Genomic DNA, 25523 nt, shown 5'->3' on the forward strand with positions numbered 1-25523 from the left:
GGGAAAGAAACTTTCTCTGTCAAATCCTATGGTCCATTGATGAAGCTGAGTCCCTGGAGACGGGCAGGTGACAACTTGTGTCACACACAGGAGATATGTTTAGAACAGGTGTTTACCTGCCTATTTTCTCAAGAAATGTAAAAGCTGACTGTACCCAGATGTTGCCTTCAGCAAATTAGACCGCCTCTGAGAACTGTGTGAAGACAGTGCAAGTCCTCTGAGATTTTAGGCTCCAAACTTAGAGACCCAGACGTCCAGATGGCAGTAACTGGAAGCAAGTGCTGCCTTGTGGTAGGGAATCGAAACACGTCGAGGCCCGCTGTATTACCCTGAGTTCTGGGAAGGGCTTGGGAAGTTCCAACCTGGGCAGCTTTTGACATTTTAGAGCAGGGGTAACCTTTTTATACTTCCGCCCACTTTTGTATCTCTGTTAGTAGTAACATTTTCTAACCGCCCACCGGTTCCACAGTAATGGTGATTTATAAAGTAGGGAAGTAACTTTACTTTATAAAATTTATAAAGCAGAGTTACAGCAAGTTAAAGCATATAATAATAATGACTTACCAAGTACTTTATGTCGGATTTTTGCTAAGTTTGGCAGAATAAATCTTTATAAAACAACTACTATAGTTAAATCTTTTTTTTTTTTTTCTAAAGCTGGATACGGGGAGGCAGTCAGACAGAATCCCGCATGCACCCGACCAGGATCCACCCGGCATGCCCACCAGGGGGCAATGCTCTGCCCCTCTGGGGCGTCGCTCTGTTGCATCCAGAGCCATCCTAGCGCCTGAGGCAGAAGCCACTGAGCCATCCTCAGCGCCCGGGCCATCTTTGCTCCAATGGAGCCTCGGCTGCAGGAGGGGAAGAGAGAGACAGAGGGGAAGAGAGAGACAGAGAGGAAGGAGAGAGGGAAGGGTGGAGAAGCAGATGGGCACTTCTTCTGTGTGCCCTGGCCGGGAATCGAACCCAGGACTCCTGCACGCCAGGCTGACGTTCTACCACTGAGTCAAGAAACCTATCTTTTTATTTATACTTTGGTTGCTCCGCTACCGCCCACCATGAAAGCTGGAACGCCCACTAGGGGGCGGTAGGGACCGGGTTGACTCCCACTGCTTCAGAAGGTAGAGATATGGTTTAAGGTCTCCCAAGTTTGTTATATGCAACCACTGTCAGGATATGTCATTCTAAGTTCCACCTATACTACCACTTTACCTAATACTTTAAAATAAATTACTTCTTAAAGAAATATTTTTGAAGATTTATTTTCCATATATGGTTAGCAAATAAGTATCAATTGCCCTTGCAGTTCTGATGTCTTCAAACGTTATAGCTACGCCAGACAGGCCCCTGCAGACAAGCCCTCTCAACCCCTTTCATGATGTGCTCAGTCACAATTCCCAGCAAGCTCTGGGGCAGAACCTCAACCAAGATGGACAAATGAAGCTCTAAATTGGAAAGGGAGTGAGAGTCAAGGCAATCATATCCCACCAAAAGTCTTTTTTTTTTTTTAATTTTTTAATTTTATTTATTCATTTTAGAGAGGAGAGAGAGGAGAGAGAGACGGGGGGAGGAGCTGGAAGCATCAACTCCCATATGTGCCTTGACCAGGCAAGCCCAGGGTTTCGAACCGGTGACCTCAGCATTTCCAGGTCGACGCTTTATCCAATGCGCCACCACAGGTCAGGCCCAACAAAAGTCTTTTTTAATAGCACCAGCAGCAGGAATAAAAATGGGGGTGTACTCAGTGAAAACATGTGGTGTTTAAAGACATGATACCTGAGTCGGAGTCCTGCCTCTAGCTTTTTTTAGTTGTATGGCCTTCGGCAAGGAACTTGTCTGAGCTTTGGGTCTTTTTATCAATAGTGTGACATAGCAATTTCTCCTAAAATTAGTGAACTAATGGGATAATTGAAATGACATGATTGCAAAATCACCTTATAAACTGTGAAGTATGTACAAATGTCTATTAGTGTATTTTTTTCGCTCCATAAGATGCACCTTTTCCCCCCAGAAGTAGAGGGGGAAATGCTCGTGCGTCTTACAGAGTAAAAAATATGATATTTTATTAAATATTTTAACAAACCATTTGGTTCAGAATATTTTTTTCTTATTTTCCCCTTAAAACCCTTGATGTGTCTTATGGTCAGGTGCGTCTTATGGAGCAAAAAATATGGTATTTTACTGGGAATTAAATTTTCAAGATGCAGTGAAGCCCACACTCTTACTCTCAGAACTTGAACACCATCGTCAATGATGAGGGAATAACAAGCACATTCTCCTTGACTATTACACAACCGTCCTCGTTGCCGGCGAGGTGCAAACACGCTGCCCTGGAGAAATGAACACAGAGCAGATGTGGACGTGGGAGTTGGCACAGGGTGCAGAAAGCCCAGGTGCGTAAGTCACCCAGAAACGTTACATAAAACAAGGACAGCTCCTTTTACACTGCAGGAGGACCACGTAGGCCAGGGGTCCCCAAACTATGGCCTGCGGGCCGCATGCAGCCCCCTGAGGCCATTTATCTGGCCCCCGCCACACTTCTGGAAGGGGCACCTCTTTCATTGGTGGTTGTTGATTTAAATTTACTTGTTCTTTATTTTAAATATTGTATTTGTTCCCGTTTTGTCTTTTTACTTTAAAATAAAATATGTGCAGTGTGCATAGGGATTTGTTCATAGTTTTTTTTATAGTCTGGCCCTCTAATGGTCTGAGGGACAGTGAACTGGCCCCCTATGTAAAAAGTTTGGGGACCCCTGACATAGGCCGTGGGCACCACCTTCGTTTATTTGTAACAGTCCTGCTCTTCTGAGCCCCACACGTCCGCGCTGTCTCCCACTTCCACTCTTCACCTGGGCCTCCAGACAGTCCTCTTCCTGAAACCTCCTGTCTCGCAGGGCCCCCGTGGGTGCAAACTCTGGGCTCTCAGCTCTTTCACTGATGCACGCATAAACACCCTAGTTCTATCCTTATTTCTTATTTTTTTGTTTTTGTTTGTTTCCAAGAACCAGTCTCTGTTTTAAGTAGGGTTCTTTAAGTTGTGAATCGAGAAACCTAACTTAAACTATCTAGGCACAAAGTAGGCATTTATTGCCTTGATCCCGTGAAAGGTTGCAAAGAATGAAATACAGTCAGGCCTCGGGGGAGGCAGACTAGGACTCTCTCTCTCCCTTTGCCGTTAGAATGAAAGCAATCCTCTTCTCTAATTTCAACTAGAAACCCCAGGTCCTGGCCCTGCCTGGATCGCATGCCTAAACCTAAGCCAAGACAAGATGGCGTTTGTACTGTGTTGGCAGCCCTGCAAGAACCACATGACTGGAGTGGGAGGAGCAGCTCCCAGAATTAAGTGGCTATTCTTCCCAGAAGGGAGGGGAAAATAGACATTCTCCTTAGTCACTCTCTGATTCATGTCTCTACAGAACAGAAACCATGCATAGACATTTGTATCTTGAATTCTAAGGCTCTAGATTTGACTCTCCTGTATTGTCAATATCTTGGCTGTCCACAGTCCACAAAGAAAAAGCAAATGAGAAAGGCACCTCTTTGAGGAGTGAGTGTAGAAGCAGAGTAGAGACAGTGCGAAAAAGCAATTGTGGAGAACAGAGATAGAGTGTACCAGGGAACTGTGGTAGGACTGCAAGTAATTGCTGAGGGAGGTGCTATAAACTGATTGTGTCCACCAAAATTCACGTTACACCCTAATCCTCGCCCTGGCTGGAAAGCTCAGCTGGCTAGAGCATTGTCCCAAAGAGCCAAGGTTGCCAGCTCAATCTCCAGTCAGATTACATACAGGAACAGATTCTTGTCTCTCTCTCTCTCTCCCTTCCTCTCTAAAATCAATAAAAGAAACATTAAAAAAAAAAAAAAGGCCCTGGCCAGTTGGCTCAGTGGTAGAGCATCAGCCCAATGTGTGGGAGTCCCAGGTTTGATTCTGGTCAGTGCACACAGGAGAAGCAACCATCTGCTTCTCCACTACTCCCCCTTTCCCTTCTCTCCCCCCCCCCCCCATCCCGCAGCCATGGCTCATTCAAGCAAGTTGGCCTTGAGCACTGAGGATGGCTTCATGGCCTCGCCTTGGGGGCTAAAATACCTCAGTTGCTGAGCAATGGAACAATGGCCCAGATGGGCAGAGCATTGCTCCCTAGGGGGCTTGCTGAGTGGATCCTGGTCACTGCACTTGCAGAAGTCTGTCTCTCTTCCTCCCCCCCCCCCCCCACTTAATAATAATAATTAAGAAAAGAAAGAAAGAAAGAGAAAAGAAAAAGAAAACAACCTAATCCCTAATGTGATGGATTTAGAGGTGGAGCCTTTGAGAGGTAACTGGGTCATAGAGGCAGAGCCCTCATGAACGGGGATAGCACTCTTATGAATAAGACCTCAGGGAGCTCTCTTGCCCCTTCTTCCATGTGAGGACACAGCAAGTCCACAAACCAGGAAGTGGTGCTGACCAGTGAAATCTGTCAGCACCTTAACCTTGGACTTCCAAGTCTATAGAACTGTAAAAAATCAGTCTTGTTTAAGCCACCTAGTTTTTGTTATAACAGCCTGAATGGACTAAGACAGCAGGTAATCATGAATTTACAGTAGATTCAATTTGTCTTGTATGCCTTGTGTGACTTTTTCTTCAGCAATATTTGGCTGCTGGGATGCAAATAGAAAATATATATGTGTCTTGATTAGGGTAGCCCCTGCATTTTATAAAAGAAACACTCTTTCTCAAAAAGGACATACACAAATGATTTAGCAATAATACAGTTTATTTCAACATACTAAACCAAATTTTTTAAAAACTTATTTCTTTGAGAAAAATTCTATATATGCAGGGTTGTTTTCATTGACCATAACATATTTAGCAAAAAAAATTTAGTTACACCACACCTCATAAAGCTCTCTGCACACAGTAGATACCAAATAACTGTGCTCAATGACCAGACATTCATAAAAAATCAAAACACAGTTGTAAAACAGAGTCAAATGCATAGTTAAGAATCTTGTGAACTTAGAAAAAGACTGAGTTGTTATATTTTTTTCTTCTTCTTTTTCCAGGTTGAGAGGAGGTGAGATAAAGAGACAGACTCCCGCATGCGCGCTGACCAGGATCCACCTGGCAACCCGTTTCTGGGGCCAGCACTCTGCCCATCTGGGGCCATGCTTGCAACAGAGCTACTTATAGCACTTGAGGTGTAGGCTCCACGGAGCAATCCTCAGCACCTGGGCCAGTACGCTCTAACCAATCAAGCCATGGCTACAAGGAGGGGAAGAGAGAGAGAGAGAGAGAGAGAATGAGGGAAGGGTCAAGAAGCAGATGGTTGCTTCTCCTGTGTACCCTGACTGAATATCGAACCCAGGACATCCACACGCCAGGCCCACGCTCTATCACTGAGTCAACTGGCCAGGGCCAAGTTGATATATTTTTATCTGAATAAAAAGAATCATTCTCCAGCCTTCCATTTCCAGCCTTATTTTTCTTTAACAAAATTAAGCCTAAAATGTGAAAGTTTAAATTCTTTCTTGCTAAAGCCTCAGGAATATGAGATTCTCCTTCAAACCTGTAGCTGTCTAAAAAGGAGCAGACCACTTAAAACAGATTTCACTTCTGTACCAATAATGTAGATCCCACTGGGGATGAGCTTTTAAGTTGGCGACCAATTCACTCAACTTAGTGGAAAAACATCAGACCTGATTAGAGAGCTAAACTGGCTCTCATAAAGCCCATCAGCAGCTTTATACTGAAAATCAGTCGGTGACATTTAGCCCTCAGCTCAATCTGCGCAAATGTAATTTGGGAATTCTATGACAGTGATGTTAGCATATTTAAATGTGAAATACAAGATTATGATAATTTATTTTTAAATATGCAAGCTGCGATCTTTCTCAATAATCTTTTTTAATGAACAAATGAAAAACAAAATAATAAAAGCAGAAAATTTTGAATGTTCCAAAGTGAGACAACTGCAAAAATTTCATATATAAAGACATGACTGAGGTAAATTTATGCTGTAATTATAACTGTTTATTATTATATATAACAGCCCTGTCTGAAGCACTGGATCAAATCCTGTCTTCCCAAATCCTTCCAAGGCATGATTCTACATACCACATTAAAACATTTTCAATAAATGCAATCTAGCACAGAACTACCAGTTTTGATATTCCTAAATAAACTTAACTTTAACTACTAGAGCAATGATTTAAATCCACGTACTGTTAAAAAATTGTAAACACACTCTGAATATTTTTCTTTACTTGTGAGATAATACTAAAAAGTTCCACAATTTCTTGATTCCTTAAAAACTAAGAACCAGCCCAGTCCAGTTGGCTCAGTGGTAGAGCATCAGCCTGGCATGTGGATGCCCCGGGTTCCATTCCCCATCAGGGCACACAGGAGAAGCACTCATCTGCTTCTCCACCTCTCCTCTTCCCTCTTCTCTCTCTCTCTCTCTCTTCCTCTCTCGCAGCCACAGCTCTTCAAGTGCATCAACCACGGACTCTGAGAATGGCTCTGTGGAGCCTCCACCTCACATGCTAAAAATAGCTCAGTTGCAAGTATGGATGCAGACGGGCAGAGCATCAGTCTTAGACAGGGGTTGCCAGGTGGATCCCCATTGGGGTACATGCAGGAGTCTGTCTCTCTCAATTGGAAAAGAAGAAAAGAAGGAAGGAAGGAAGGAAGGAAGGAAGGAAGGAAGGAAGGAAGGAAGGAAGGAAGGAAGGAAGGAGGGAGGGAGGGAGGGAGGGAGGGAGGGAGGGAGGGAGGGAGGGAGGGAGGGAGGGAGGGAGGGAGGGAGGGAGGAAGGAAAGAAAAAAAGAAGAAAGAGAGAGAGAGAAAAAGAAAGAGAGAGAGAAAGAAAGTAAAAACTAACAACCAAAATACTCAACATAATAAATAAATATGTAACCTGGAGGCACGGAAAAGGATCGAGTAATAACTATAATACACCAGTGTATTAAAAATCCAGTATTTTGGAATTAAAATTTCTTCATCTCAATACAGTTAGGTTTATTGCTATAAATAAGCTTCATAATAAGGTACCTGTCATTACCTATGAGAAAATTTTGGAATCAAAACAAGGAAATACGAACTGTAAGTATGAACTATTTAATTTCAATGTCATTACAGATATTATCAACTTTAAATGTTAAGTATTTATATGGTAGTAGATAAATATCTTTGAACATATCACCTGAATATAGATTAAATATTTGATACTTTAGATAGATTAATGTACATGATACCTTAATTAACATATATGACACTTAATGGGGAAACAGGCAAAATCAAATCAAGATGGTTGACCAAGGACTAAATACAAGGAATATAATAATAACCTTTAAAAAAAGTTATATTGTAGGGATAGTGACTGCAAACAGATCTTGGCCAAGTAATTTAATTTCTCTGAGCCTCACTCTCTTTATTGGTAAATTTCAAACTAGCTGCTCTGTCAAGTCCACAGGCTGTTGCAAAATCAGATGAGGCAGTGCAAAGACACACAAACTATGAAGCCCCGAACAGATAAATGCTCTTACTGAGCCAAATAGCTCAAGTTTCTGATATTGTCTCTAGCAAATAAGGTTATTTCCTTATAAGCCATTTCTTTCTGTAGCCACTTGAAAATTCCGTTTTAATCAATTAGAAAGCTGTGGCACAAATGAAGCAAAAATTATACAAAGAGAAAAATCTCTAAATTTGAGCTTCCAGAATTTTATAAAGTAGTATGCTTTGAGCGGGGTACGCTACTGCTTGACACTTCCTTACAACAAGAAGGGAGACTTCCCAGAGACCCTGGCTCCTGGCCTTTCCTCAGTCTCCTCTGCAGAGATCTCTGTCCCTCACCATCTGCTATCATGTGGTATGGAAGTGTTCCATTAAAAGAAACTACAGCTCAACAGCATAAAAGAATTAGAAGAGTATCAAAGAAACACAGCTGAGCCCAATCACAGTACATTACTCAGCTTGGCACAAATCCGAAATGGTTTCATTACCCCCACCAGGTTCTCCCTGGCTTAGTCCACAAGTCCTTCTTCTATGTATAAAATGGTTCTAGGCCAGCTTTTCCTAACCCATGTTCTGAGGACCACAGTCAAGTTAGATGTTAACACATAAAGAACAGATCTGCGTTAAGTTTGGGATATGCAGGGGGCAATAAGATCACATACTGTGAATTTCTCCGTCTTCAATGCACTGACAGTCATAAAGAGGAATCGACTAGACAGCATTTCCCAAATTCATTTGACCACAGAATCCCTTTTCCCCACAAAACATCTAGAGGGGCTGATAGCTCTTAGAATACTCTTTGGGGAATGCTGTTCTAGCTAATTCGCCTGGCTTTAAACATCCAGGGTTACATCTGGCAAAAGCTACCCTTCTTAAAATTTGAAGGAGCAGAATCATGATAACCTCCTGATTCTATTCCATAAGTATTCTGCCCAAAATAACAAAACTGCACTTCCTTTACTACATACTGAGAAATTTTAAAAAGTTACTTTCAAATTAATGAGAATTATAATGTTTAGGAAATCTTTATATCCTTCTTCAAATGTTAAAAATACAAAGATAGAAATCTCTGTAGTTTTTAGGATCTAGAATCACATTAAGATGGGAGCATTTTATCACAATATCACTGCAGTTAACTCCACTAAGCAGTGCTAATAGCAGTGGTGGTGGTGGTACTGCCTGAGCACCTATTTTGTACCTTAATCCTCATGTCCCCTCTATGAATTTAGGGCCTACCAATACACTCATTTTAAAGATAAGTACACAGAGGTTGAGCGAGATTAACTGACTTGTCACACAAAATAGTAAGGACAGAATCTCAAACTGATCTGATACTTCAGCTCAAGCTCTTAATCACTACATAATGCCATCTTCTGTTTTAGTACGAAACCAAAAGCATTTAGGTCAGACTTTGGCTGTTAAACTGGAAAGTCAGAGTGTATTCATATAAGTCCAAATTGACTGGTATTTGATTTTGGATTTCCTTTTGACCAAACTCCTATTCCCTAAAGGAGATACTTTAAGTTGTTGGGGTTTTTGTTCTGTTTTTAAGCAGAGAAAAATAGACCGGCATTTACCAATGACAGGTTTAGATGCGGGGAGGGTCTTAAAAATCTGCATCCAAGGTGAAGACATTATCTGTGGTTTCCGCCATCACAGCAAAACGCTGATACTCTGAAACTCGTTTCTCAAAGAAATTTGTTTTCCCTTCTAAAGAAATGTTTTCCATAAAATCAAAGGGATTTTCTGCCTGAAAAACCTGGGGGAAAAAAATAAAGAAATGTTACATTCTGAAGAAGCCAACTTATATCCCACAAGAAAAGCAATAGGTAACACAGAGCTCAGGTCTCCCAACAGCTGTCTAGTCACCTACAGCAGTCACCCAACCTTTTTTGGGCCACAGACCAGTTTAATGTCAGAAAATATTTTCACGGACCAGCCTTTAGGGTGCGATGGATAAATGCACAAAATATATAAAATTATGCGACCGGTGTAAAAACTGTGGTATTTTTAAATATAATTGTCAAACTTATGAGATAAGTGTCAAGGGTGAGTCTTAGACGGATGTAACAGAGGGAATCTGGTCATTTTTAAAAAATAAAACATCGTTCAGACCTAAATATAAATAAAATGGAAATAATGTAAGTTATTTATTCTTTCTCTGCAGACCGGTACCAAATGGCCCACGGACCAGTACCGGTCTGCGGCTCGGGGGCTGGGGACCACTGACCTACAGGATCTCACTCTTCCCTAAGGTGGTGGAGGCGCTCAAGGCTGATGTGTGTTCAGATGACTAAGATAACCTGTAAACATCCTTACTAGCATTTCTGGTATTCTAAGAAGTAGAAAAGAGGAGAAAAAAAATTATTTCAAGAAATAAAGATTTAACAGCAACCAACTAAAATGTTTTCACAGTTTGAGAAATTTAATAACTGTGAATATACTAAAAACCATTGAATTGTGCATTTATTAATAGGTGAATTGCATTTATATATTTATATATCTACATGTTTGTGTTTCTTTATTTGTTTAATTCAAAAAAAATCTCCTTTCCTGATATGGTTGCATGGTAGAATTCTGTGAAATTTTCCTGTCAGAAATCCTATTAGGAGGGAGGGGCTATTTGAGCTATCACACAGCAGGGTAAGTGGAAAGAGCACTGGACTATATAGTCCTAGATTCACTGGATTTTAAAATGGGCAACAATCCAAAAAATCTGATCCAAATCATTTGTGGCATAAACAAAGTAGTAACTAAGACCAAGCTAAATTAAGTGGCTTGTTTTTGACACACTGAAGCACTCAAATATTGACTAATCCTACACTAAAAGAGAAGTTGAAAACATTATCAATGTGGCTCCTAATTAGAATTCTGTATAAATGATAACTACTTGCTCATTTAAATAATCTCTTATTTCACCATAAACTATCAATATAAAAATAGTTTTTCTTATAGCTCCTTGAGTTCAAAGTTTAATTTATGTATTTTAAATCATCTTGTTTTCTTAATATACACATTCAGGGTGATAAATTTTCCTATGAAGCTCTGTTTGGTTGGATTCTACAAGTTTTGATGTAATCTTATTGTCATTTAATTGATATCTTTGTTAATTTATTCTTTCATTTTTAATCTCATTTTAAAGAATATCTTTTCAATTTCTAAGTAGATGGAACTTTTTGGCAATCTTTTATTGTAAATTTCTAATTTTAATGCATTAAAATCAGAGAGGTTTTTATCATTTTTATTGGGGGAATTCATTGAGATATGTTGGAGGCCATAAAAAAATGATGTTTCATACTGTGTTTAGATTTTCTTCTGTAGGAGGCATGTTTTATACAGGGTAGGGCAAAAGTAGGCTTACAGATGTGAGTATGCCAAAAACATTTTACTCTTGTATTATTGTTTATTAATTATTGTATTATTTTCTATATGAACAACTGTAAACCTACTTTTGCCCCACCCTGTATACCTACAGTTAGCAAGTTCTCAAAGGTAAACTAGATCCAGGGGTCCACAGTTTTCCAATAAGCAGGAAAACATGGATGGGTGTGAGGATATGGTGGTGGGATAAAGGATAGCAAGTTCGCTTTAAGGTTTAAGTTAAGCAAATTAATTTTCCTATAGCAAACATACTGGTATAACTTAGGAACAAAATATACATCTTAATACACAGTTTATAAATTTAAGAGATCATATTAGTATAATTATAATCTTGATTTCTCTCATTAATTATTGATAAATATAGTCTCTTGCAACTAAAATAAAAAAATCTTATAAAAATCCTTTCTCTCGCCTGACCAGGCGGTGGCACAATGGATAGAGCATCAAACTAGGATGCGTAGAACCCAGGTTCAAGAACCTGAGGTCACCAGTTTGAGCGCAGGCTCATCTGGTTTGAGCAAAGCTCACCAACTTGGACCCAAGGTTGCTGGCTTGAGCAAGGGGTTACTTGGTCTGCTGAAGGACCATAGTCAAGGCACATATGAGAAAGCAATCAATGAACAACTAAGGTGTTGCAACAAAAAACTAATGATTGATGCTTCTCATCTCTCTCCGTTCCTGTCTGTCCCTATCTATCCCTCTCTCTCTGACTCTCTGTCTCTGTAAAAAAAAAAAAACAACTTTTCTCTCATCTGACTCTTTACGGTATTTCTGTGGTTACCAGAAAATAAATGCATTACCAAGAAAGGTAACACCCTAGAATTATACATTTCATCAGGCTTTTAAATAAATACAATTTAAACTTAGATTTCCATGCTAAAAATCAAAACCTGTAATTTTTAATTACCATAGTGTAGTACATAGTAAAGTTCTGTGAATGTTCGTTCCATTGATGTTGAATACAATATGACCATTTAGTATGCATTCACTGTATGTCTGGCACTATTTTAAGTGCTTTAAGTATGGAACTCATCAACAATCTTTTCTAGTGAGTATTATTATTATTATTATTATTATTATCTCCATTTAACTGATAGGAAACTGAGATAGAGGTTAAGAAACTCGCCTACGGTCACATAGCTAGAAAGTGGTGGAACTAGGATTCAAACCCAGATAGTCGGGCTGCAGCTTCCCTCTGCTGTCAAACGAAAAGCACACCTCTTTATGAAACTCAGGCACATTATCTCTGATAAACAAAATGACAGAAGTAACTTTGTTTTATGTGGTTTTCATTTTATTTATTTATTTATGACAGAAATAAGCTAGAGATAACTGAGTTCAGTCAAGTTACGACAGTTAACGTCTTCATAATAACTTTCTTATTTAAAAGCATCAACCCAAAAATTATAACAAAGACACATGGAGATTTATATGAGGGTAAAACACATGTATATATATTAAATACAATTACTTTAAAAGTAATCCTCTTTTTAAAGATAGCAGTACAAAATAATTTATTGAGTTATTGGTTCCTTATTAGCTTCCTGCTTCTGTGGTGAATTCCATTTTAAGTTTCAAGGCGGGGGTTGGGGGTGGCAGGAAGGAAGGGGATAAAAAGGGACAAATATATGGTGATGGAAAATGATCTGACTTTGGGTGATGGACATACATCATAACCAACAGTTCAAATACTATAGAAACGTTCACTTGAAACTTATGTACTCTTATTGATCATTGTCACCCTATTAAATTTAATTTTCTAAATAATTTTTTTTTAAGTTTTCAAGGATTTTGCAAAGCCAATTTGTTCATGCAAAAAAAGGCTCTGTCATGGACATTTTAAAAGTAAGCTAGTATGTTACAAATGCCCTAATTAGAAATATAATATTTTAGTGGCCTTACTTAACAAGAACATTTTAGCTTAGTAGTAATACATTTTAAAACAGCTTACTTTTGAGAATCCAAGTTCCACAAATAATCTGTCAGCCACAAATTCAATATACTGCTTCATCAAAACACAATTCATTCCAATGAGGCCAACTGGCAAGGCTTCTGTTAAAAACTCCTGAGATAAAAACAAAAACAGAATACAGTACAAAGACAGAATAAGAAATAAGTATGTGTCTTCCACATAAAAAGAGGGTTTTAGATTTATTAATCCTTTAAGTCATTAATCTTATCCAAGGCAAGTACACTAGGTTAAATTCTTTCACCATGGCAAACAATGACCATTTGTTTTAAAACGTTTGGGGTATTTTCCGTTCATATTATCTCACATTCTCAAATAGGCAACATAAATGGGAATAAATTATTAAATTACTGGTATTTTTTAAAGTAGCACATGTAGAACCTGAATTCATATGCCTTCTCAATAGAAAAAAGGAGATACTTTGTTATGAAATATCTAGAAAAAGAGTCATCAGAGACGATCATTGTGGGGAATATGATTATGGAAGAATGTTACAAAAGAGAGAAAACAATGAACAGAGAAAATGAGAAAGAAATAGGATTGGATCTGAAGGTTGGGAGATCAACTTAACTCCAACTATATTGAAAGACAGTGGTCAAGCGTTAATAGAGGAAAAATAAAAACATCAACCATCTGGATTTAGTTCTTAAAATGATTAAAGATACCAAAATGTATTTTATGCCTTTTCCCTCCTCCCAATATAAAAAGTACAGTTGTTAAACTATACAATATTAAATTTCTTTATTTGTTTTACTTTTAAACTAGTTCTTTCAAATTATAAAACTGCATCCTAAGTGGAGCATCCAGATCTTTCTAGTCATAGATCATTACATGCTATAAATAAAGTTTTACTATTCACTAATTCATTTATTTATTCATTTTAAAAGCATGCTTCAAGCTAGATATACCTCCCTAGGTTTTTGAGAATACAAAACAAACAAGAAACTATCACTGCCCTCCAGTAGCTAACAACCTAAAAATATAAAACTAAAATAATTAAAATAGTTTGTTAGGGCATAAAATTTGACAGATCAGTGAGACAGAAAAAACAGACTTTATATACATAAAACTTTAATATATAATACTTACTTATAAACCAAATTATAAACTGATGTAATAATTGTAATACATTATCTATTGGTTCTGCCAGATTGACCATATAAAATTGCTGATACTTATTTTGACCTACAAAATGGCCGTTTCATATGAATCAACCAGGAATATAATGGTAAAAACTTCAGAGAGAGATGTACAATCACACAAGCTTCCGGGCTTACCTGCTCAATTTCAACAGCATCAACAATGATCTCCCTGACCCTTTTTTCTGAAGGCTTATTTATTAAGTATTGAAATATCAGGCAAGCAAAGTCACAGTGAAGCCCCTAAAACAGAATAAAAATACCAATGACAAAAATGTTTAATCAGCTATTTTCACACAGTGAGTTTCAGGCATCCTATAGAGTAGATTCTAGGAATGCAACACGTAAGCCCTGGAAGAGAGAAGAAGGACTGAGAGGGCTGCAAACTTCATCTCTTCAAATCTCATTAAAATACCATAACCTATAACGAAAATTTTTCAGTGCCAGCAAATCTTAGTTCATCAACAAGAAAGAATGAACGACAGAAATCTACAACCAAAAGCATTTTGGAAAGGAAAATGAAACAAGAAGAGCCCAAGTAAAAGTTTATTCATTTTTAATGTCTAAAAAAGTTAAGAAATGATTGAATAATAAGTATTTAAAGAACAGATGAAACTCAGAGATTTCAAAAAGACATTTATATTAAATAAGAATGGCTCAAGATAGAAAGGAATTCAGTGCAATGAAAATGGAAACTGAAGAATTAAGCACTCTATTTGAAGCTGTATGAAGCAGAAATGACACTGCAAATAGTGCAACCAAAGAAGAAAAAGAAAACTTGTAAAATGCCTTGAGAACAAAATGTTTATGCAAATATAAGAAATGGTATAGAATCTTAAATATATAGTTGAAGAACAGAGTAAAAAGATTCAAACTACAATAATTTAACCCACAATAAACACAGAACAGATGGTATAAAGCTGAAAACAACAGAAGAAATTTCAAAAAATTCAAAACAAAAAAGAGAAACAGGCCAGATATAGAAAGTTGCCTTTCCAAGTAAAATTAGCAGAGACTGACACTAAGGCAGAGTTAATTAACATTTCTAAACTACAAAGAAAACGAAACAATTTTGTAAACCATCAAGGAATGAGGAAGAGGAAGACACATGAACTTTAAAGGATTACAAATCAGAGTTAGCTTAGGTTTTTCTAAATAAATCAACAAGTACTAAAAACTAATATCAAAGGTTGCATTCCAAAGATTATTTACCTAGGTAAATTGTCATTCCTAGAAGAAACCACCATCAGAAAAAACCTCTTTGAACAGCTTATCTTAGAAAATTTGCTAGTGAAACATTTTCCCCAGACTTGATTCCAGAGGATACTTCAAATTACCAGACTAAATTTCAAATAAATTTAAATGGTGTTAAAGGAAGTGTTGATTAGAACTGGAAACTAGCTACCTATTACAGAGATGAGTAAATCAAACGTTGGCACTAGTATTGCTAAATCAAGAAATGAATCAAGTTAATTTTGAGGTTTAAAGAAATTCCACCCCAAATCCTAATGAGACTGTTTTTTAATTAAAAAACTAATCTGCATGACCAGGTGGTGGCACAGTGGATAGAGCGTTGAACTGGGACACGGAGGACCCAGGTTCAAAACCCCGAGGTGGCCAGCTTGAGTATAGGCTCATCTGGTTTGAGCAAGGCTCACCAACTTGAGCCCAAGGTGACTGGCTTGAGCAAGGGGTCACTCAGTCTGCTGCAGGCCCCGGTCAAGGCACATATGAGAAAGCAATCACTGAACAACTAAGGCGCCGCAACAAAGAATTGATACTTCTCATCTCTCTCCTTCCTGTCTGTCTTTATGTGTCCCTCTATCTCTCTCTGTCTCTGTCAAAAATAAAAAAAACAAAGATCTAAGACTAGAACTTATTATTCCAACTACTAAAGAATATAAGGTGATACAGATGTTAATTATGGCTACAATGACAATCATATCACAATATACAAATATATCAACACACATTTTAAATTTACACAATATTATATATCAAATATATTTCAATTTTACAAACTTAATTTGGAAAAATCAGCAGAATCTTATCAGAAAACTTTTAATAGAAAAATTATAAGATTTATCCTATTAATTAGCAAAACAAAATACTATGATTAAAATAGTTTATTATAGCATAAAATTTGACAGATAGGTTAATGAAAAAGAAAAAAGTGCCCTGAAACAAATTTTAGAATACTTAAAACTTTAACATATAATGACATTACAGAAGGATGGATTACTTAGCAAAGAAAATTTAAAAACTTCCCAAGAGTGTACAGAATAAAATAAAATTAAATTCTAACTTATCCTATACTATACTATATCTATGCTAAGCTTAATACTTATACTAAATAAGTTCCAATCACATTAAAAAGTTAAATTTTAAAAAGCCCAGAAAAAAATTTGTGATTAACACATCTCTGGAAGTAAATCAATAAATTTCAGGCTTTTATAATAAAAGAACAAACAAAATAAAAAAACAAGGGACTGGGAAAATATTTGTAATAAATATATATAATGAAATCTTGCCCTAGCCTGTTGGCTCAGTGGTAGAGCATCAGCCCAGCATGTGGATGTCTCAGATTCAATTTCCGGCCAGGGTACACATGAGAAGTGACCATCTGCTTGTCCACCCTTCCTCCTCTCCCTTCTGTCTCTCTCTTCCCCTCCCGCAGCCAAGGCTCCAATGGAGTAAGTTAGCCTGGGCACTGAGGATGACACCATGGCCTGGCCTCAGGCACTAAAATGGCTCTGGTTGCAATGGAGCAATGGCCCTAGAGGGGCAGAGCATCGTCCCCTAGTGGGATTGCCAAGTGGATTCCAGTCGAGCGCATGTGAGAGTCTGTCTCTCTGCCTCCCTGCTTCTCATTTAATAAAAAAACAATAATAATAAAATCCATATTTTATATTATACTCATGCAATAAATATTTTTTAAAATGAAAAATTATTTATTGAAAGAGCCCAGTCACTATGCATTGAGAATATATACCAACAGAAATAAAGACAAGAATAAGTAAATACAGAAAAAAAGACATAGCCCTGGCCAGCTGGCTCAGTGGTAGAGCGTCGGCCCGGTGTGCAGATGTTCCAGGTTCAATTCTCGGCCAAGGCACACAGCAGAAGCAATCATCTACTTCTCCACCCTTCCCCCTCTCATTTCTCTCTATCTCTCTCTTCTCCTCCCAGAGCCAAGGCTCCATTGTTGTAAAGTTGGCCCGGACACTGAGGATGGCTCCATGGCCTCCGCCTCAGGCTCTAGAATGGCTCTGGTTGCAGTGGAGCAATGCCTCAGATGGGCAGAGCATTGCCCCTTAGTGGGCTTGCTGGGTGGATCCCAGTAAGGAGTACATGGGAGTCTGTCTCTCTGCCTCCCTGCTTTTCACTTCATAAAAATACAAAAATAAAATAAATAAAATAAAAGTGGCTAATATCATTATTTTAAAAATGTTCAATCTAAGTAGTAATCAAACAAATGCAAATAAAGCCAATAATGAAATACCATTACCCCTATCAAACCTGTCAAATATTTAACACATAAATCCAAATTCTGGTAAGAGTCTGCAAGAAAAGGCATGTTCATATATTGTTAAGTAGGAGTGAAAATTGCTATAAAATTTCTGGGAAGAAATCTACAAACAAGTATGAATGGCCTTTTAAAATGTTCATACTTTATAATTAGTAATTCTATTTCTAGAGAATCTGTTTTGGAAAATAATATGAATTTGGGACAAAGTTTATGTATAAAGATATGATTTTTTTTAATTTTTATTTATTGATTAGGAAGAGAGGGAGAGACAGAAACATCTATTCCTATATGTGCCCTGACCAGAGATCGAACCTGCAAACTTGGCATATCAGGACGATGCTCTAACCAACTCAGCTATCCAGCCAGGGCCAAAGATATGAATTTTGCATTATAGCAAAGTAAATATAAACAAAAACACCTGGAAAAAACCTAAATTTCTAATTATACAATAGTCCAACAATGACACTATTCTTTAGAATATTATATATCTAACAAAACTATTTATGAAAAATGTTTTAATGTCAAAAAATGCTCATAATATTCTAAGTGAAAAAATAATAGCTTTACAAAACTACTAAAAAAACATCTCAAGTTGTAAAATATGATGTCTGTATATATCTACATAGATTTAAACACAGAAAACTATCTAGAAAGAAATACAATGAAATACCAAAAGTAGTTAGCTCTGTGTGCCAAGATTGAGTGATTTTATTCTCTTAATTCTATATAATAATTACATCTGACATTTATGATAAAAAATTATTAGAAATTCAAAGACATAAAATAAAAAATAATTATCTAAAGCAGTTTATGGCACCTAAAAAGTACTTTCTCACATACTGTTTAACTGTATTTTAACAAAACCCTGTTACAGTTTATAGTTGAAGATCATGAGGCTCAAAGAAGTTATGTAATTTATCACAGTCACTTAGAAATAAGCTGAGGAGCCAGGATTAGTGTAGTCAATAGATGTGAACTGAATTGCTACAATGGGCTTAATAGTGAGAACAGAAAGATCAAAGACAAGGTTTCTACATTCAAGGAGTTTAGAGTCAGCAGAGGAGAAAGAAAAGAAATGCAACATATGTCATGAACTATAAGATACAAGTTCTGGTTTCAAAGAGATACATAGAGAAAAAGTGGTCAATTTTACCTAATTGGGTCAGGAAAGTTTTGAGTTGCAACTTGTAGGAAGGTAATCAACAAACAAAAGTAATTGGTAGGAAAGAGACAAGATTTAGTTACTGTTTGGGTGTGTGTGAAAAAGAAAAAATCTAAAACGACTCTTAGGCTTCAAATTAAATGATTGGATGGAAGTTAGCAAACCTCTATGAGATAGGGAAAACAGAAGGAAGAATAAATCTTGGGAGAAGGAGGACGAGTTTGACTTTGGCTTCCAGGAAAAACCATCTAATGTGCACTCGAATACACAGGAAAGAATATATGGGCTGTAGATAAAGTTTTAGTTGTGTGAGTATCTGGATGGTAGCTGATTCCATGGGGAAAAGTAAGACCAGGTGGTCCTGTACAGTGAGAAAGGCCATGATGGGAACGAAAAGTGCAATAAATATTTAAGGATGAGCAGAGGAGACTGAGGAGAAACAGTAAGAGGCAAGAGGAAAGCACAGTGTTTTAAAAGCCAATGAAGAAATTACTTCTTGCCTGACCAGGCAGTGGCGCAGTGGATAGAGCGTGGGACTGGGATGCAGAGGACCCAGGTTCGAGACCCCAAGGTCACCATCTTGAGTGCAGACTCATCTGGTTTGAGCAAAATCCCACCAGCTTGAACCCAAGGTCGCTGGCTCCAGCAAGGGGTCACTCAGTCTGCTGAAGGCCCGCGGTCAAGGCACATATGAAAAAGCAATCAATGAAATAACTAAGGTGTTGCAACGCGCAATGAAAAACTAATGATTGATGCTTCTCATCTCTCTCCGTTCCTGTCTGTCTGTCCCTGTCTATCCCTCTCTCTTACTCACTCTCTGTCTCTGTAAAAAATAAAAAAGGAAATTATTTATTTATTTCTAATTACCAGTATCCTTGTGTCACCACAAGCATTTCCCAGGGGAAAGAAAAATAAATGAACACCAAATATGAATGAATACAAATATAACTAGAAAAATACTTTATTACTTACTTCATCTCTACTGATGAGTTCATTGGAAAAGGTGAGTCCAGGCATAAGACCTCTTTTCTTTAACCAGAATATAGCAGCAAAAGATCCCGAGAAAAAAATTCCTTCTACAGCAGCAAAGGCCACCACCCTTTCCCCTAGGAGACAAAAGAAGAGTTTCATTTTCTGAAATAGCATATATATATTGCAGACCTTTTTTTGAGAGAGAGAGAGAGACAGAGACAGAGAGACAGGATGGTAAAGAGATGAGAAGTATCAACTCATAGTTGTGGCACCTTAGTTGTTCATTGATTGCTTTCTCATATGTGCCTTGACCAAGGGGATTCAGCCAAGCCAGCAAACCCTTGCTCAATCCAGTGACCTTGTGCTCACTGGTGGGCTTCAACCCAGCAAGCATAGAGTTATGTCTATGATCCCATGCTCAAGCTGGCAACTTGCACTGAAGCTGAATGAGCCCACGCTCAAGCCAGCAACCTTGGGGTTTTGAACATGGGTCCTCTGAGTTCCAGGTTGACACTCTATCCACTGCACCACCACCTGGTCAGGCTATACTGCAGACATTTTTAAGCTATTCACACACACACACACACACACACACACACACACACACACACACATACCTTTATATATTTTTATAACAATTCCACAACTATTTTGCCAAGAAACAAAATCAACAAATTAATGCAATTGCCAAGGGTCTTCAGAGGAGAAAATCTGCTACCTCTACCACTACCTATTAGAGAAGAAAGCTATGTCTACTTCAAATCCTATTTCACACACTAAACTCCTACAGGTCTTAGTATGTAGACAAAGAAAAGCCTTTCATACTATAAAACAGAGAGAGAGAGAGCGAGAGAGAGAAATGTATCTATATACCACACACGCCTGTGAGTACAGTAAGTAAGTGTGTGTGTCAGAGTGGAGAGTAGAAGGTAGCTTGTATGACAAATGTCTCCCTTTGTGGTTGGGGAAAGAGATATCACTAAGGTTTATATTTTTAGAAACCTAAGGTATCTTCAAGATCAGTTGTAAACATTTCAAAAGTCACTGCCCTACATCTGCAATTAAAAAAAAAACAGATAAATCCAGCTGGAAATTATAAATATATCTATCAGATAAAATGTCCCATCACATAGGAAAAATACTGTCTTCTGCTAAACATATGAAGCCCGATTTCAAAGGTTACTTACTCACTGTGAAGTAAGGACTTTGCAGAAGCCTGTCTCCTAAAATGTCTATAGTGGCACTATATCGGCAAGCACTGTATCTAGGGGTTATAGATCTAACCCAAAATAACATCATTCTCAAGCCCCTTATGCCACTGCACTGCATGCTCGGGAGGAATATTTATGTATATGTCTATCTAGGGAGAAAAGTTTGACCTACAAGACTGTGAAATAAGCACAGCTAAGTACTTGAACCACTGTTTCATAGATGATATCATAGCTTGTATCCCAGTACTTGTTTTGTAACCAAAAACACAATAGCAGGCACTTAATAAATGTGTCCTGACCTGAATCAACAAAGTATATAAACACTAAATGATAAAAGACATTATAGAATCTACTAAAACTTGATGCAGAAATTGAATCAATACTTATAACTTCCAAAACAAAGGTAATTATATTTAATTTCATAAAGAAAGATAACTAAGGCCCTGGCTGGTTGGCTCAGTGATAGAGCGTTGGCCTGGTGTGTGGAAGTCCCAGGTTTGACTCCCTGTTAGGGCACACAGGAGAAGTGCCGATCTGCTTCTCTACCCCTCCCCCTCTTGCTTTTCTCTTTCTTTCTCTCTTTCTCTCTCTCTCTCTCTTTCTCTCTTTCTCTCCCTCTTCTCCTCTCCTCCTGCAGCCAAGCTCGATTAGAGCAAGTTGGCCCTGGATACTGAGAATGGCTCCATGGCTTCCGCCTCAGTTGCTAAAAGATGACTCCAGTTGCAATGAAGCACGGGCCCTACATGGGCAGAGCATCGCCCCCGAGGAGGCTTGCCAAGTGGATCCCAGTTGGGGCACATGTGGGAGTCTGTCTCTGCCTCCTCTCCTCTCACTAAAATAAAATAAAACTTAAAAAAAAAAGAATTTTAAAAAATGAGGGAGTTCCAAGAGAATTGTCTAACTTCATCAGAAAGAACAATATAAGAATAATGGGTATATCAGAAGAAGAGGAGACACAGAAGGGAATGGAGAGCCTATTCAAACAAATAACTAATGAGAACTTCCCAAGTCTATGGAAAGAGGTAGATCCTCGAATCCAAGAAGCAAACAGAATGTCTAGTTACCTCAACCCAAACAGGCCTTCTCCAAGGCACACTGTAATAAAATTGTCAAAAATCAATGACAAAGAAAGCATCTTCAAGGAAGCTAGGGAGGAGAAGAACATGACATATCAAGGAAAGCCTATCAGGTTATCATCAGACTTCTCAGCCAGAAGAGAGACTTTACAAGCCAGAAGAGAGTGGAGCCAAATATTCAAAGTACTGAAAGAGAGGAATTACGAGCCAAGAACACTATATCTATCAAAGTTATCCTTTAAATATGAAGAATAAATAAAAACTTTTCCAGACTTACAGAGCTGAGGGAATTTATCCCCAGAAAATCCCGACTGTAGGAAATACTCAAGGGGGTTATTCTACCAGAAACAAAGAACAAAACAACACAAAACTATAAGTAAAAGCTCCAACAAGATTACAATATAAACAAGGACAATCTGTGACAACAAAAACATAAAAGAGGAGAGAATAAAGATCTGAAGTAGCAAAAGAGGATGAAGTGCACAAGCACTCATAAGACAAAGGACTCTTATATATATGAAAAAATTGTTTTCTTTTTTCTTTTTTTTAGTGAGAGGAGAGGAGGCAGAGACTGACTCGCGCATGCACCCCAACTGAGATCCACCCAGCAAGTCCACTAGGGGACGATAATCTGCCCATCTGGGGCCCTTGCTTTGTTGTATCCAGAGCCATTTTTTAGCACCTGAGGTGGAGGCCATGGAGCCATCCTCAGCGTCCAGGGCCAACTCACTCTAATCAAGCCTTGGTTGCCAGAGAGAGGAGAAGAGAGAGAGAAAAGTGAGGGGGGAGTGGTGGAAAAGCAGATGGGCACTTCTCCTGTGTGCTGACTGGGAATTGAACCCAGGACATCTACATGACAGGCCGACGCTCTACCACTGAACAAACTGGCCAGGGCTGAAAATTTTTTTCTTAATAGCCTAATGGTAACCACCACAAAAAAACCAATACTGAAACATAAAGTTTAACAAAAGAGGAAATTGAGGAAAGAAATATGGAATACCACCAAATAAAAACTGATAGAAACACAATGGAAAATAACCCAAAGAGACTCAGAGTTACCAGAAAACAAAACATAAAATAACTATAGGAAATTCTCAAGCATCAATAATTACCCTAAATGTAAATGGACTGAACTCACCAATAAAGAGGCCCAGAGTAGCAGATTGGATCAAAAAGCAAAACACAACCATATGCTGCCTTCAGGGAACACACCTAAGCTAGAAGGACAAAAGTAGACTCAAAGTGAAAGGTTGAAAAACAATTCTCCAAGCAAATAATATCCAAAGAAAAGCAGGTATAGCCATAATAATACCTGATAATGCTGACTTCAAGACAACAAAGGTAACCAGAGACAGAGATGGATTTCATAATTACAAAGGAGAGACAATATTAAGAAGACATCACACTTAATATATATGCACCAAACCAGGGAGCACCACAATATATGATACCTACTAACAGAACAAAAAAGAGAAACAGACAAAATAATCATACTTAGAGATCCTAACACACCATTGACAGCTTTAGATAGATTATCCAAACAGAAAATCAATAAAGAAATATTGGCCTGGCCTGTGGTGGTGCAGTAGATGCACCACCTATATCAACCTGGAATGCTGAGGTTGCCAGTTCAAAACCCTGGGCTTGCCTGGTCAAGGCACATAAAACAAGCAATTAATGAACACCTAAAGCAAAGCAACTATCAATTGATACTTCTCATTTCCCACCCCCTCTCTTTTCTGTAAAATCAATAAATAAAATCTCACCTGACCAGGTGGTGGCGCAGTGGATAGAGTGTTGAACTGGTATGCAGAGGACCCAGGTTTGAAACCCCAAGGTAACCGGCTTAAGCACAGGCTCATCTGGCTTGAGTGCGAGCTCACCAGCTTGAGCGCAAGGTAGCTAACTTGAGTGTGGGATCATAGACATTACCCTCTGGTCACTGGCTTGAAGTCCAAAGTCACTGGTTTGAGCAAGGGGTCAATCTGCTCTAGTATAGCCCCCTAATCAAGGCACATATGAGAAAGCAATCAATGTACAACTAAGGTGCTGCAACAAAGAATTGATGCTTCTCATCTCTCTTCCATCCTGCCTGTCTGTCCCTATCTTCTGTCCCTCTCTCTGTCTCTGTCACACACACACAAAAAAATCTCAAAAAAAAGAAAGAAAGAAAAAGGAAAGAAGGAAGGGAGGGACGGAGGGAGGGAGGGAGGGAGAAAAAAAGGTTGGCCTTAAATGACACACTTGACCAAATGGACATAATATACATTTACAGAACATTTCATCCCAGTATATCAGATTATACATTCTTTTCCAGTGTGCATGGGAACATTCTCAAGCATAGAATATGTTGGGCCAGAAAACTAACCTCAACAAATTCAAAAAGATTGAAATTATACCAAGCACATTCTCTAACCATAAGGCTCAAAAATTAGCATTCAACTGCAAAAAGGAAGTAAAGAAAAATGTAGAAATGAAATGACATAATTCTAAAACATGACTGGGTCAAAGAAGAAATAAAAGCAAAGATAAAAAGATATATACAGACAAATGAGAATGACAACACAACATATCAAAACTTCTGGGATGCACTGAAGCAGTAAAAAGAGGTAACTTTTATCATTACAGGCTTACATCAAGAAACAAGCGAGATACCAAGTAAAGAACCTAACATCACATCTAAAAAACTAGAAAAAGAAGAGCAAAGGCAACCCAAAATCAGAAAAAAATAGTAAAAATTAGAGCAGAATTAAATGAAACAGAGGACAAAATACCTACAAAAATTAAAATAATGCAACAAAGAGCTGGTTCTTTGAAAAGATCAATAAAATTGACAAACCCCTGACGAGACTCACTAAGGAACAACAACAATAACAAAATGACTCATATGAACAAAATCCAAAATGAAAGAGGATAAATTACCATAGACATCATAGATATACAAAGGATCATATTAGAATACATACTATGAACGATTATATGCCACTAAATTCAACAATCTAGAAATGGATAAGTTCCTAGAACAGTGGTTGTCAAACTCATTAGTCAACAGAGCCAAATATCAACAGTACAACTATTGAAATTTCTTTTGAGAGCCAAATTTTTTAAACTTAAACTATATAGGTAGGTACATTGTTATTAACTTAATTAGGGTACTCCTAAACTGGGCTTTGTGCCCTCACGTGGTATTTTGTGGAAGAGCCACACTCAAGGGGCCAAAGAGCCAACATGTGGCTCGCGAGCTGCAGTTTGCCAACCACTGTCCTAGAACTATACAATCTTCCTAGCCTGATTCACAAAGAAGTGAAAAATAAATAGACCTCGAAGCAGGGATGAAATAGAAACAACTATCAAAAACCTCCCCAAAAATATAAGTCCAGGACCAGATGGCTACACCGGTGAATTCACCATACATTCAAAAAAGATTTGGTACCTATCCTTCTCAAAGTCTTCCAAAAACAAAAGAAGAAGCAATACTCCCTAACTCATTTTATGAGGCTCACCCTGATACCAAAACCTGGCAAGGATAATTCAAAAAAGAAAAATTACTAATTATCTCTAATGAATACAGAAGCAAAAATCTGAAACTAAA

General features: G+C 38.0%; 1 protein-coding gene across 3 annotated transcripts in view; it reads right to left on the bottom strand.

Annotated features, from left to right (window-relative positions):
* Nucleotides 1-4746: 4746 nt before the first annotated feature.
* The window catches only part of RRM2B (ribonucleotide reductase regulatory TP53 inducible subunit M2B), a 42814-nt gene continuing 22037 nt past the window's right edge, over nt 4747-25523 (bottom strand). For 2 of the 3 annotated variants that reach the window (XM_066379254.1, XM_066379256.1), the window contains exons 6-9: nt 19645-19778; nt 14120-14224; nt 12825-12938; nt 7081-9251 (exon numbers count right to left, since the gene is read on the bottom strand). In XM_066379254.1, coding sequence (XP_066235351.1) covers nt 9099-9251; nt 12825-12938; nt 14120-14224; nt 19645-19778 — 506 coding nt within the window. In that variant the 3' untranslated portion in view covers nt 7081-9098. Of the gene's footprint in view, nt 5243-7080; nt 9252-12824; nt 12939-14119; nt 14225-19644; nt 19779-25523 lie in introns of those variants that run through there. The other variant, XM_066379255.1, reaches the window with a different exon arrangement.

This window comes from Saccopteryx leptura, chromosome 3 (genome assembly GCF_036850995.1).
Source record: "Saccopteryx leptura isolate mSacLep1 chromosome 3, mSacLep1_pri_phased_curated, whole genome shotgun sequence".
In the NCBI taxonomy this organism is placed as follows: Eukaryota; Metazoa; Chordata; class Mammalia; order Chiroptera; family Emballonuridae; genus Saccopteryx; species Saccopteryx leptura.